Here is a 15,633-nt window from a genome sequence, read left to right as displayed (position 1 = left end):
TATTTGGAGCCATTTTTGACCACCTTATGTGATTACTATTCTGTAACAGCACAAAAGACATCAGTATCCTGAATGATCCCTGGTCACCTGAGCTTCCACTGTGTTACAGATCCTGCAGTTGACAATCTGCTGTGGTCCCCTCTCCCCCAGCTGCCTCCCAAGGGAGGTACCTGTGCATTTGTAAAGTTGAGCATCATCCATGACCTGACCCACCTGACTGCAGTAGTACAACCTCCATGCTAGTTGTGACAGCTAGAAATTATATCTGGGATAAGGAAACAGGATAATTGCCAACATCTCTGCTGCGTACCAGTGGTGACTTTAGTTTAATCCCCAAAACCCATGTGAAAAAAAAATCAAGTATGGTTTTGTAATCCCAGCACTGAAGGGCAGAAACAGACAGGTTCTTGAGTCTTACAGGCCAGATAGCCTAGCATAATTAGCAAAGGTTAGGCCAGTGAAAAAAACCTGTCTCAAAAACCAAAGTAGATGTCACCTAAGGAATGACACCCTAGGTTCACTTCTGGCCTCCACATGCACACATACATATGTTCATGTATAGCACACACACACACACACACACACACACACACACACACACACACACACGACTCCATTTATTGTCCTCTATTTTTAACAAAAAGTTGGCCCCAGTTAGCATTGTTATTCTAAAACAAATGTTTATTTTACCATTCCTTTCTGTCTTCCTTTCTTCACTCAGTGAAGTGAAGTACTGACTGTGTGTCCGGCAGCTCCAAGGAAGTATTTGTGCTGCTTACTCTTAAATTAGGAGTAACCAAACTAGTGTAGTTAAGAATATAGGAAAAACTGAGTATCCATTGTCCAATAATACATGCTCAGAACATAAGGGGCAGGTCTGTGTTGGCTGAATAAGTGTTGAGCTTGAGTCACTACTTGGGCAATGAACAGGGTTAGTGGTGGACCTGTTGATTTCTCCTTTGGCTTGAATTGTATGTAATGAGACATCATTTGGTTCTCTTTTGAAATAGACTGTGGAGGCAATGAAGACCATATTGGATGACCTAAGAACAGACGACCAATTCTCTGTGGTTGATTTCAACCACAATGTTCGAACCTGGAGAAATGATTTAGTTTCAGCTACTAAAACACAAATTGCAGATGCCAAGAAATACATTGAGAAAATCCAGCCTAGTGGAGGTAAGTGGGTTTGCTCCAAAGCATACAGCGAAACTTTTAAAAGGTTCAGTCTAGGTTCTCACAGGACTCATAGCCCCTGCTGTGCATAGTGACAGGTCTTCTAACCTTAGCACTTAGAACAATGAGGTAGAAGAAGTGCAAATTCAGAGTCCCCCTGAGCTACAGCTTGTTCAAGACCAGCCTGGAGCACAGTAAAACCCGTAAATGTTGTAGTCTTCTTTAAATATTTAATTGTTTTTTAAATAAATAGTGTTTGTTGGAAAATAGTAACACACAATACAGCTCACACATGTCTTTAAACATTTTACCCAAAAAAATGTTTAGAAAGTCATTCTAGGCTTTCTTATTAACTATGTAATGTATGTGAGTGTGTGTGTGTGTGTGTGTGTGTGTGTGTGTGTAAAATATAAATATCTCCCACAGCATTTCAGCAAGGTCATTTTGATTCCTTATGTTGTTGCCTTACAAGATGACAGAGCAATACACTGACAGGCTTATTAATCTCTAAGCGGATAGTTTAAAGTTAATTATTTACTGCATTGTAAGATTTTGATAAAGAAATTTGTCACTTTGAAAGCAATCAAGAGAATTTAATATTGAACAAATTATGCATAATAAGTTAGTAGACAGATGAATCTGAATCCAAGTTATGGAGGGCATGTGCCTGTGTGTGTGTGTGTGTGTGTGTGTACATGTGTGAGCACATTATTTTATTTTAACAGGTACAAATATCAACGAGGCACTGCTGCGAGCAATTTTCATTTTGAATGAAGCCAATAACATGGGATTGCTGAACCCCGACTCAGTCTCGCTGATCATTTTGGTTTCCGACGGGGATCCGACAGTGGGCAAGTATTGCTTCCGCTTCCTGTTGACAAATGTTTTCAGTGTTGCTTCGAGGAATGTTATTTGCTTAATGTGGGAACTGTAATGGCATATATGCACATCTCTAAAACATTGCAAACCCTGGCTTCTGCAAGGAGGTCTCCTGACCCAGAAGCCCCCAGGAGCAATCTTTAAAAAAAAAAAATTGTGTGGGAAGATTTGCTTTTGCATAAAGAGAGCTAAGGCGAAGGTGGAAGGCATGGGAATGGAAATAAGAACGGAAGTCAAAGGAAAGACATGTATAGAAATGTGCAAAACCAGAGTAGGGCACCATTTCAGTGGCATTGTTACCCAAGCGTTGCTCTTGGATGCTCATTTCCCCCTCCGCCACACACAAAACAGGTTTCTCTCTCTTCTATATTGTCAGAGCTGCTAATGCAGGTAAATGCCTCATTCCCTCAACATTAGGTCTGGGAAGATGGTAGATGGGAGCCGAGCACAGTCTGTATTTACCTCAGCCCCACAGGGATGTAGTCTCTATCGTTCTTTGCTTCCCTTCCTGCTGCCACAGGAGACTGCTGGCCTGGACAACCTTTAAATAAATCACTTACTTTTCCTTATCTGCAAAAATGGTTTCAGCATCTCCCTGCTTCTATTACCTGCTGTTATTTTTATGTGTGCCTTCATATTGACGAGAATTAGAGATATTGGATGGTGGTGGGGCCATGGATGCTTTGCCACATGCACATGAATGGTGTCTAACCTGTGCTGTGCAGATGGATAAGAGACAAGTGTGGGAGGCAATTATCATGCTGGAAACTGGAATTTCAGAAGGAAGAGGGGCATCCCCTTTCATTAGCACTGACACCAACCTGAGCAGTTGTCACATTTGTGGTGGAGACCCTCTTTTCTCCATTTATATCTTGTAGCTGTTAAAATGCAAGTTTTGAATAATATCGTAAAGAATAAAAGGAAATCACGCACACACACACACACACACACACACACACACACACACACACACACACACATTATGCCTGTTACTCATATTTCCTAATCACTCAGTTTCTGCACTGGAGTAAGTCTCTGGCTACTAGCTTTCTTAGGCATTAGCACATCCCTATTTTACTCTATGTATATATTTGTGTGTGTGTGTGTGTGTGTGTGTGTGTGTGTGTGTGTAAGAATGTGTAAATTACATGTAAGAATACCCTACATGCATTTACTTTGATTTTTTTATAAAAAAGAAAAAGAAAAAGAAAAGAAAAACCCTCAGAGCTGGAGAGATAGTTAAGAGCAGTGACTGTTTTCCCAGAGGTCCTGAGTTCAATTCCCAGCAACCACATGGTAGCTCACAGACATCTGTAATGGGATCCAATGCCCTTTTTGGGTATGTCTGAAGACACACATACATAAAACAAATAAATATTAAAAAAATACCTCTAAAGAACTGGAGAGATGGCTCAGCAGTTAAAAGCACTTGCTCTTTGAGGTGGACCCCCGCTTGGTTCCCAGGATGTATAAGGTGTCTTACCACCATCACTCCAGTTCCAAAGGGTCTGATGTCCTCTTCTGACCTCCAAGGTCACTAGGCATAAAGATCTGAGTTTGACTCTTCATGACCCATGCTCTTAAAAAACCGGATATAGTGGCCTGGATACTATACACCTTTAATCCAGAAGCAAGAGAATCTCTAAATTTGAGGTCAGCCTACACTTCAAATGAGTTCCAGGAAACACACAGAAAGCCTGTCTTAAAACAAAAAAAAAGCTAGACATGGCTTTTCATCCCTGTAATATCAGTGTTGTGGGGACAGAGACAGGAGGGTCTCAAGGACTTGCTGGCCAGCCTGCATCGCTGACGCAGCAAGTTTCCAGTTCAGTGGGAGACACTGCGTCAAAGCAATAAGGAAAACAATACAGGAAGAGCCGGGTGTCACCCTCGGCCTCCTGTATGCATGTCTGAGGCTTGTGCACCTGCACACACATAAACATACCGCTTGCTGTCCACCAGAAACGAAAACACAATGTCTGCGAACAACAAGGTAGGAGAGAGGCTAGTTGGAAGGAACAAAGAGGATCAGCAGGAATGGGAAGTGTAACAAAGATAGAACTCACTGTTATGTAAAATAATACATGCTAGTAAAACATGGGAATGTTGTTGAGATTGTGGACTATGAATGCCTAGGGCGGCTGCACAGAATTCCCCAGCTCAGCTGCACCATGATCGATGATCGAACGAAAGTTTCTGTTTTGAGTTGTTTCTAATATGTCACTATACTCCAGGAATGTTGCTAGGCACCACCGCCGCCATGTCAGATCTTCATGAAATAGCGCATCCATTTTAAAAGTTCTAAATTTTGGCTTAGGGGATCGGAGGGTAAATGCAGTTTTCGCTTTGATCAGTTTTGAAGATTAACCTCTTCTTACTGGTTCCTCTTGCTTTCCTGTCACCTCCAATTCCAGGTGAACTAAAACTGTCCAAAATTCAGAAAAACGTGAAGCAGAACATCCAAGACAGCATCTCCCTGTTTAGTTTGGGAATCGGATTCGATGTGGACTATGATTTTTTGAAGAGGCTGTCCAATGAAAATCGCGGTATTGCTCAACGGATCTACGGGAACCAGGACACATCGTCCCAGCTCAAGGTGACATTCCTGGTCTCCCTTCCTGAAGATCATCCCGTTGCTCACGCCGATTTCCTCAGAAGACTGCTGAACGTGTCTCCAACTGTGCCCTTTAAGCTTCCTTAAATAAGAGGAGATACCGATTGGGTAGCATAGTGACAAATGCCTTTAATTCCAACTTACAGGAAGTAGAAGCAAGTGGATCTCTGTAGGTTCAAGGCAAGACTATGTGCACAGCAAGTTCAGGCCACCTAAGGCTAACTATTCACACACACACACATACATATACACACACACACATACACACACTATTATTTGTTTTATTGGATTTTAAAATAAAATCACTTTGTTCTAATTGACACACAAAACCCTCACAGTTAGTTTAAGGAAGCCACTGAGCAGTTTCCCAGTCCTGTACATTATACCTCTCCACGAAGTTCAGTACAGTTAGAACGCCCATTTTGAAGCCATGGGGCTTCCCACAGGGCTCCCAAGGGGCTTCAACATTCATTCTCAGTTACCTTTTTATTTACTTTTCTCACAGAAAGAAGGAAGAAAGGAAGGAAGGGATGAAGGAAGGAAAGAAGGAAGGAGGAAAGGAAGGAAGGAAGGGTGACTGACTTGAAACTAGTAAATAATTCCTAATCTTTTTCATGATTCCGGTGTTTATTAAATGGACAACCAAACTATGTCAGTGCCAGGAACAGCATTGGAAGCTTGGGCTTCCTAGAAGATATGGTTCTGATTCGGGTTATTTCAACCCAGATGGTTTTTATTATAAATGCCCACAGCTTTCATTTTTTATCATAACAAAGAGGGGAGACATTTTTTGGCTCTTAAGTTGTCGATAATTTCCTAACAGTGTGTCTTTGTCTTCCTGCGCAGAGTTTCTAACCATAGGTGTCCATCATGCCAAAGATCCATGCAAATGAATTAAGAGGTATCTGCTACATACTGAGATACCTCAGGGAGAAAAATACTTTAGATCTACAAAGTTGTGTGAAAATAACTATTTGTGTCTACTTTTCTTTCCTATGACTTCTAGAAATTTTACAACCAGGTCTCTACTCCGCTGCTCAGAAATGTTCAGTTCAACTACCCTCAGGCATCAGTAACAGATGTCACCCAAAACAGTTTCCACAACTACTTCGGAGGGTCCGAGATCGTGGTGGCAGGGAAACTGGATGCCAGCAAACTGGCGGACGTTCAGAGCATCATCACTGCAACCTCGGTACTTTTGCTTCCCTGCTCATTCTAAAAGTACTAACTGGTCCCCTGATGCCCTCAGTCTCTGTTGACAAGCTAACATTCTGCATCCCCAAGCATTTTTGTAGAACAGAGGCAAGAGTTCAAAGAGAAGGTGTGACACATCTCTGCCATCTTTTCAACCATGATATAAAACCTCACTTTCCCACCCAAACCCAACTCCAGTCTCTGGACTTTTCGCTCTAAGCCTATTCAGCCAAACACTTTCTTTCTTGTACAAACCCAAAGTGTATTTACAGCATATGAGTTAACTGTAATTCTGACCCCTGGATGTCCATCAACTGATGCTTCCATTGTTCAGGCTCACACAGAATTGGTCTTGGAAACCCTGAGTCAGATGGATGACTTGGAGGAGTTTCTATCAAAAGACAAGCATGCAGATCCTGACTTTACCAAGAAGCTATGGGCCTATCTCACAATCAACCAACTGCTAACAGAGAGGTAAGGCAAGAAGAGTGTATACCATGAATGTATAAACATGAAATGTCCATCTAGAATATTTGAAAGTGGGGGCTGGGGACTTAGCTTAGTGTGAAACCCTTCGCCTAGAACACACAAGACTCTGGGTACAATTCCCACACTTCCAACATGTGAAACATTTGTAATCATGAGCAAGAAGTATTTGGAACCAAGAAAGGTATTTTGGAACCAAATTAATGGATTTTTACTGACTTGTTCACAGCACTTAATGAAAGCTGAGTTGTTTCTTCTTCTCCTCCTTCTCCTTCTCCTGCTCCTCCTCCTCCTCCTCTTCTTTTTCTTCTTCTTCTTCTCCTCCTCCTCCTCCTCCTTTTTCTCCTCATTGTCCTCCACCTCCTCCTTCAACTCCCAGCATCCACGTGGCAGTTCTAACTCCAGTTCCAGGGAATATAGTACTGTCTTCTGATATCCGTGGGGCACTGCACACTCATGGTACACAGAAACATACATGCAGACAAAACACCTATATACATTTTAAAAAGTTTAAATGTCTAACATTTAAATGCAGCATATATAAGATGTGTGTAGTGCATTGATTTTAAGTATGTAGCTTAATGGATATATATGTACATATACATATGTGCATTGAAGATTATATATACATATATATGTGTGTATACCTATATCTATAACTATTCTTATTAAGGTCTCCTATCTCTGTCTCTATATCATGTTCATCTATGGCCACCCTGCTGTAAATGTAGAACTACTGAAGGTTGTTTTGCTCTCCATTTTTACATTCAGAGGAAGCCACTGCTTTTGGCTTGTATCACCATTGATTGGTCTTGTCTGTTGCTAAATTTCTCATAACCACACAACCCATCTCTGGTTTCACTCAGCCTCATGACTGTTAGATTCAGTCATACTGCTGTGCATGTCAACAATCCATTTGCATTTCCTCCTGAAAACTAGGTCTGAGGAAAAATGTTTGACTGTGTGATTACAATGTCCCCCCCAAGGAACAGCTCTTTGATATTTATGATGTCACTGGCTTCTCAGCTGAATGGTCTTTCAAATCTCTAACATAACATCCTGTAGTTACAAAAACACTTGCACACACGCACCAGGGTTTCATGGGGGATATTTGCTAAAGTTTGCCATTGCATTACCTCGCCTCTTGGATAGGACTCTTGGGAAGATGGACCAAGGTCATTGAACTAGGTTATATGAACCATCATATAATGGATCTCACAGAGAAGATCCCTGATGCCAGTAAGATTGTATTTTTAAAAAACACACATGGCTATAAGCTGAGGTTTTGAAGAAAGGAAGAAACAGCCCTGCTCCTTGGGCAGAAGTACATTGGCTATACCTAAAAGCGTAGAGAAGCTGCTCTGGAAGTTAAATGTTGATTTTTAAGCCCTGTAGAAAGATCCATAGTTTCTAGGATTTGGGGCCATGGATAGAACAGAATGTTTTAGGGCAGAGGAACTACTTCATAGGACTCTGCAATGATAGGTCTGTCTCGTCTATTTCTTCACGGGCTGTACAAGTAAATTTCCATGGAAACCACTTACCTATGTAAGTGCTTTACATCTGTTTATCTTTCATCTGTTCTCACACATGTACCTCCCTGGTACAAGACATCTGTAATCCAGGAGCCACTGGGTTGGTGGGATACATGGAGATCATCTCAGTACCTTTTACTTAATTTCACCATGAACCTAAAACTACTCTGAAAAAAATAAAAGTCTTTAGAACTAATTCCTTGAGGGGCAGTGAGGTGGCTCAGCAGATAAAAGTACATGTGACAATGCTTATCAACCTGAGTCTGTTCTTGGGCTCCTACATGATAGCAGGCATTATAACACACGTGTGTATATATATATATATATATATATATATATATATATATATATATATATATATATATATATATATATATACACACATATATACACACATACATACATACATGCATACATGCATGCATAAAACAAGTGAACACAATTCGCAATTTTAGAAAGTATTTCCTATAGACCACATGGCTCGATAAAATACTAAGGCTCATGAAGCCAGTTGGTTCTGTTTTTCTCTTGCCTTAGGCACCCTCATTCTGCCTAGAATATCAAAAGGGGGAGTAGAAAGGTTTGGGGCCCAAGTTCACGCTGTTATATGGAGATGCTCTTCAATATCTATCCTCTGAATGCAGAAGTCTGGCTCCTACAGCTGCCACCAAACGGAAAATCACAAAAACAATCCTGCAGATGTCTCTGGACCATCGCATCGTGACTCCGCTTACGGCCATGGTGATAGAGAACGACGCCGGGGATGAGCGCATGCTGGCCGACTCCCCACCACAGGACCACTCCTGCTGCTCAGGTCAGCGCTTTGGGTCCCATTGCGGCAACAAGGCAGAGTGGCCCTCTTGTCTCCCATCGACCTTGGGCTCCCAGCTTGTGTCCATAAATGTTCAAGCTTATGTTTGGTGTGATAAGTTATGAAAGCCTGGCACCCCTGCATTTCCGACGCCCAGGCTAGAAGAGTTGATGTCCCAGACTACTCTGAACTCCATAGTGAATTCATGACTAGCTTCAGCTACATAACAGGACTCCAACTCAAAATAAAAGTGTGGCTAGAGAGATGGCTCAGTAGTTAAGAGTGCATATCTTGTTCTGGCTTCTGTGGGCACCAGCCATGCAGGTGAACAGACATACATGCAAGCAGGTGCTCAAGCACATAAAAGAAAGATAAATAACATTTTGAAAAGAAAACCAAAAAACTTCAGAGACGCATACGTTGCCAATGTACTTCTCCAACCATTTTTTAATGGTTTGTTTTATTATGCGTCTGTGTGAGTGTACTTTTTACTATGTGCCTGTGTGAGTTCACAGGACATATGTGCTGGTATCTATACAGACCAGAGGAGGACATCAGATGCCCTAGAGTTGGAGTTACAAGCAGTTGGGGTGGACAAACATTTTGCTTAAGAAAGAAGTCACCGCTGAGCCACTAGAGTCCTTTTTTCTTAGCACTACACTATTTTAGCTGGTGCCTTGGTTCCTGGGGACTCTTAGTGGGGAAGCCGGGGAGTGGCATGCACTTGTTAGGGAATAAGGTTAGCGAAATGCCCGAGTCAGTAACATAATCATTTTGCAAGCATAAGGGTTTGATTTCAATACTTAGCACCCTGTATGTCAGGGTGCGATGGCACGATTTCAATACTTAGCACCCTGTATGTTGGGGTGCAATGGCACAATTTCAATACTTAGCACCCTGTATGTCGGGGTGCAATGACACGATTTCAATACTTAGCACCCTGTATGTCGGGGTACAATGGCACACACCTATCCTTTAGCCTAGCCTAAATCACTGACCTCCCAGGTCTCAGTCTTAAATCACAAGGTGGACAGCTCCTAGGTTAGTCCCTGAGCTCTCCACATATGTGCACCCACATACACATAGACTTACACACACACACACACACACACACACACACACACACACACACACACACACAAACACATTTTAAAAGAAAGGTATATATGAAAACTAGGGGCCTAGAAAGCACCTTGAAAGTCATTTGTGGTCTATGCCCCATGCAGTCTCCAGAAGTGCCCAAGGATATTTATAGCTAAGGCTAAGACTGAATCAATTAGACTCTCTCCCTCCTGTGTCCTTGGTGCATAGTCTTTTATTGTCTCGAGTGTGGCTGCCATTCCCAACAATGATCTCCTGAGTTTCTAGTTTTGTTCCAGTGGGCTTGATGGTACCAGCTATTTAGCCAAGGATGGCCTTGAACTCCTGGTCCTCCTGCCTCCACTTTCTGAGTGCTAGGATTGTAGGCATGTGTCACTCTGCCCAGCAGAGGAGTTCTTTCTCTGCAGATTCATTTATAGTCCTAGGGACTGGAAGAATTGGACCACAGGCTCTCGAAGTGTGGTGCTAGAGGGAATAAGAGGAGAGGGGACTCTGAATAAAAAGGGAGTGCTGTGGGTTGAAGGTCAGTAACAGAATGCTTTACTGTGCATGCTCAAAAACCACTGGTTTGATGCTTAGTGCTGCATTTTTTTATGACAGAGAGGGAAAACCTTAGCTGAAAGATGGGAAAGAGGAGGCAGTCACCAGATCCTTTCAGTTGAGTGCGATTTTTATGGAAGAGTCCATAGGAACTAATGGGTGGGAGTTCTTCTACACAGGTGCACTGTATTATGGTACCAAGGTCGCCTCGGGTCCCATCCCATCATGGGCCAACCCGTCCCCAACACCAGTGACGGCCATGCTTGCAGTCGGAGCAAAGCCGCTTGAGTCTACACCACCTCCTCATGTGATCCGAGGTAACAAGCAATTCTCCCTTCTTAACCCATCAGAACCCTGTGGGGGTTTCCATAAATGAATAGAATCTCCATGTCTTGAGAAACTGGCTGACTTTTACAGGTACTGTTGCCTTCTGCGGGGAGCGGAAAGCTCCATGAATTAGCCTACCGCGGTGCCATATCAAAATAGCTGGAGCACGTTTGGTGTCTCTCCCTGTTGGGTGCTAATCCTAGCATCAGGGTCTCATTCTCTGACATCAGGAAAACCTAATGATGTCCAGATGCCATCATGTGTTGAGAGGCAGGGCTCAGAATTTGAATTTGCATGGGGACAAACCTACACTGTGCATTATTTCCAACCGTATGGAGTGAACTCTCTGGAACAGAAGAGATGCTCTTCTCATGGGGACGCGCTGGTGGAGCACGGCTTCACATTTGATGAGTAACCTTGACAGGCTAAACACTTACTAGTTGCTCAGTAAATGAATGTTATCATGGAATAGGGACTATCTTTTTTTTTTTTTTTTTTACTCAAATGCATACATTGTCACGTGTGTGTAGGCGGCATAGATCATAGATGTGATCATCTGAAAGCCAATGCACACGTATTTGTTGGAAAGTTGGGGCACTGAGGCACCGTTGTACACTCTCAATGCACAATGGACAAATTCCCTTTCAACGTGTGAGACAAAGGTGCCACCCGGAGGACTTAACAGTAAATGCAGCTCCTCCAGTTGCCCCAGAGTTTACAGAAATGGTAGCCACATGCCTCCTGTCAATACTGATGTGACCAGCTTTGCAAAAGATAGTTTACTCACACTGTGGTCAAACACGGGGAGACATGGAACATGATACAGGTCTCAAAGCCATCTCCCCTAGGGCTTGAGGATATGTATAGGGTAAAGAAACGGTGATTAATATGTGGGGAATGATGGGAGGGATCCATGGTTTCCAAACACACAACTAGATTCCAGAGGTCTTTGTAAAATGCATATCCAGAAAACGGAGGTGTTGGCATCATCAGAGGATGAAGTGACAGCCCTCTGGCATCATACAGTCACCCATCAAACACCTGTTTGTGGCCAAGGGAAGAGTCAGTGGCTTTAACAAGTGAAGTCTTTAAGTCTCTGAGAAGTAACCTAGGCAACTGTTATCACCGTGATCAGAACATACCGGGAGTGTTAGCCACAGCAAAGCCAGGAGACAAACGGTACACAGCTCAGTTGTGCCAGCTCTGTGGTTAATGCTTGTCAAAGTTGACAGAAAGCCAATGAGCTGAGAGTTTACCCAGGTTTCTTTGCTTTACCCCATAACCCTGACTGCCACTGCCTTCACAGACTTCGTATCAGCTCCTGGAGCATGTGTGACTTTGCAGTCTCTCTCTCTTAAGAGAACGAACTTTGGACATTCTAAGGGCACTGCAGGCCCTAAGGGAAGGTCCCCCTGGTCAGCAGCATATGGGTGTTTGAAATGAAAGTAATTGTTATAAAACAAAACAAAACAAACAAACAAACAACAACAAAAACAAACTTCAGATGGGCCAGTGAGGTGGCTCTGAGGTAAAGGCACTTGCTAACAAGCCTAATATCCTGGAACTGCACGGTAAGAGAGAACAGACTACTACAGGTTATCCTCTGAACTCTTTATACATGCTAGAACATGAACACACACACACACACACACACACACACACACACACAGCTGGTACCTCCAAGCTGAGGTAAGAAGATCATAGGTGCACGGCTGACTTAGGCTATGCAGGGAAACCTTGTCTCAAAAAATAATTAAAATGAAATAAAATGATGTTTAAAAACGAACTCTAGACTGGGTGGGCGGCACCTGTACTCCCAGCACTCGAGATGAACTGTGAGTGTGAGGCTAGCGCGGACGGACGGACACACAGCCACGCCCCATCTCACAAGAGACCGGCTGAGGGTGTCAGTATGTGAGAGAGTATGTGCCTAGTGTGTGCAATGTCCTACGTTTCACATCACAGTTCAGCAGAGAGGGAGAGGAAAGAGAAAGAAAGGCTCTGACCGTTTACTACATGCACCAAGCGTCGTTTTGTGACGGGCAACGGCAAGGACTCAGGAGACCATGTTAAACCGCCTCATCTGACTTCAGGTGGCTTATCTCCAACAGGGTTCTTCGTGGGCCCCTGAATGACTTGCTGTTCTGTTGATGATAATGCATTCCCGAGTAGGGGCCCTGCGTGGAAGATTAGCGTGCAGGGCTTGCACAGTGAATGGCTCTCAAGAGTACACATGCTATGATGTCCAGCAAGGGAGTCACGCACACTGTCACTTTCCAAAGGAAAGCTTTTGCAGCAAAAAAAGACAAGACAGCCTATTTTAAAATGATCTCCCCAGTAAGACTACTGTCTGTTGTTCGATGCAACACAAAAGGCTTTCCCTGATCAGACATTCCTGGGGTCAAACTCTTCCAGTGTGACCATACACTGGCTTCTCTACTCTCAGTTAGCCCACCTGTATTATGGGGTAATGGCCACAGGATAGTTAGAAAGTAAGATTCTCATATCAAGGGGTTCAACAAAGTGTAACTAGTGCTTGGCCCATAAATCTTAGGATTTCAGGAATTTATAAAGATGACACGGAGATCTGCAATCCACTTCCAACCCTATCAAAGGTGAGAGCTACACTGCCTAGCATAAGGAGGAGATCCATTTCATTTTTCTAGAAATACATCGTCATGGCAGGGAGCGTGGCAGCATGCAGGCAGACTCGGTCCTGGAGAGGTGGCTGAGCACTCTGCGTCTGGATCTGTAGCCAGCGGCAGAGAGAGCTACTGGGCCTGGCTTTGTCTTTTGAAACCTCAAAGCCCACCCTGCCTGTGACACACTTCCTCCAACAAGGCCACATCTCCCAATCCTTCTCAAGTATTGCAAGTCCCCTGTGACTAAGCATTTAAATATATAAACCTGGGGTGGGAGCGGGGAGCAGTATTATTCAAACCAACGTAAATATGGTATTTATATAGAAGGAAGATTTTTATGGCTACTCTTTTCCAAAGGAGTCATTATTTCATATTCACACAATGCCCTCTAGTGCCCAGCTTTGACTAACGAATGAGCCAGGTCTTTGTTGACCACCTACAATTCAGTAAAGGAAGGGTCAGGAGGCAATGTAATGGATGCCTCCAATCCTGCCTTCTGGAGGCTAAGACAAGTAGGTCACAAGTTCAAGGATAGCTTGCACTATAAAGTGAGATCTTGTCTCAGTAAACAACAATGACAAAAATCATCTCCAGTCTTATAATTTTATGTTTTTATTTTGTCTTGTATGTTTCCTAGTGGAAAATGACCCCCACTTCATCATTTACCTGCCAAAAAGCAAAAAGAATATTTGTTTCAATATTGACTCAGAACCTGGGAAGATCCTAAGCCTGGTGTCTGATCCAGAATCAGGTAACATAAAAGTAGATTGCATTTGAATTAACTAATTGCATGATGGCCAGGCTTTGATGTGACTACCTGGAATTTCTTTTTTCTCTCTCACCTCATTAGATATACTGGAGTTTTTAAAGTTTTATAACTAGTGAGAAACTGAAATATATATATATGCACATATATATATAATTTCAAGCAAGTATAACTTAAAATATAAAATTTATATTCTGAGCATGAGCTGGCTGATGTTTTAATTTAATTATTTTATAAAAATATTAACTTTAAAATATTTCAGAAAGAAAAATATTTGTATTATGAAACTGTCAACTTGTCAAACTTTGTAAATGCTGATGACCGTGGTGCCCACCCTGAGGTACAAGAGAGAGTGCATGTTTTCCTTTACAGGGATCTTAGTCAACGGTCAGCTTATTGGTGCTAAAAAGGCAGAGAATGGAAAACTCAGCACCTACTTTGGCAAACTGGGATTTTATTTCCAAAAGGAAGACATGAAGATAGAAATCAGCACTGAGAATATCACCCTGAGCTCAGGCTCTTCCACATCTCAATTGTCTTGGTCTGATACAGCTCATCTTGGGAATGAGAGGCAAGTATTAGTCCACCTTGATTTCCATCTGCCCTTGGAACAGCCCCAGCCTCAGCAGAGATCACACAGCTGTCATTTTAGATACAAGGACATTGAGGTTCAGGGAAGCTCTTCTTATGCACTGTGCTATCCCCGGGACCACCATGTCTCCATGACAAGGCTTCGTAAAGTGTATACAGTAAGTGCTTAACACATGTAAGCAGATCCGTCCATTGGAATCTGTAGCTGACTATATCAAGTTTGCTCCAAACAGTGTGATTGCACTTTATGCAAGAGTATCTTCCCAATTAGGACCTGGACATTGACTGTTTTAGACAAACCACATCCCATAGCACTGGATATGGTGAAGCTCTCACTGGAGGGATGGAGTGTTTGTATTAGGATTTGCAGGATGGCTGAGCGTGTGAAGGCCCTTGCTTCTGAGACTGATTACCCAAGTTCAATCTCAGGACCCACAAAGTGGAGGGAGAGAAGAAAGTCCTGCAAGTTTTCATTACCTGTATGCATATAGTGTGCATGCATACATACATGGGCAGACACAGACACACACACACACACACACACACACACACACACACACACACACACAGAATGTCTGCTCTGAAATCTAGAAACTAGTTCTATGTTGCTTTCCCATAGGATACTTATTTCTGTGAAAAAAGAGAAATCTGTGACTCTCACCCTGAATAAAGAGCTGTTCTTTTCCGTTCTGCTGCACCGTGTGTGGAGGAAGCATCCAGTTAATGTGGACTTCCTGGGGATCTATGCTCCCCCCACAGACAAGTTCTCTCCTAGTGTGCATGGACTGTTAGGTAAAGTATTTCGACCATCAGCATGGGGTAACTTGGATGACTATAGTGAGAGGTTGGGAAGGTGACAGGTAAGGCCACAAGAGCAGAGGCCCAAAGTGGCAGGGTGATGGAAAACATTAAGTCCAAGACCATCTGCCCAATGACATGAAGGTGGCAACTTAAGACAAGGGATAGGGCTA

The 15,633-nt window shown here is 42.9% G+C and overlaps 1 protein-coding gene across 1 annotated transcript in view; it reads left to right on the top strand.

The window, feature by feature from the left end:
• The window catches only part of ITIH2 (inter-alpha-trypsin inhibitor heavy chain 2), a gene marked incomplete at both ends in the record, with an annotated part of 34,250 nt that overhangs the window by 15,861 nt on the left and 2,756 nt on the right, over positions 1-15,633 (top strand). Inside the window, 10 exons of the mRNA XM_080918040.1 lie at positions 1,011-1,179; positions 1,902-2,027; positions 4,470-4,651; positions 5,676-5,861; positions 6,198-6,337; positions 8,529-8,698; positions 10,516-10,653; positions 13,943-14,056; positions 14,444-14,642; positions 15,282-15,459. Of these exons, the coding sequence (XP_080774166.1) occupies positions 1,011-1,179; positions 1,902-2,027; positions 4,470-4,651; positions 5,676-5,861; positions 6,198-6,337; positions 8,529-8,698; positions 10,516-10,653; positions 13,943-14,056; positions 14,444-14,642; positions 15,282-15,459 (1,602 nt within the window). The remainder of the gene's footprint in view (positions 1-1,010; positions 1,180-1,901; positions 2,028-4,469; positions 4,652-5,675; positions 5,862-6,197; positions 6,338-8,528; positions 8,699-10,515; positions 10,654-13,942; positions 14,057-14,443; positions 14,643-15,281; positions 15,460-15,633) is intronic.

Source organism: Micromys minutus (assembly GCF_963924665.1).
Source record: "Micromys minutus genome assembly, chromosome: 6".
NCBI classification, from domain to species: domain Eukaryota; kingdom Metazoa; phylum Chordata; class Mammalia; order Rodentia; family Muridae; genus Micromys; species Micromys minutus.
The sequence above is the reverse complement of the archived record's forward strand: the minus strand, read 5'-3'. Positions and strand labels throughout refer to the sequence as shown.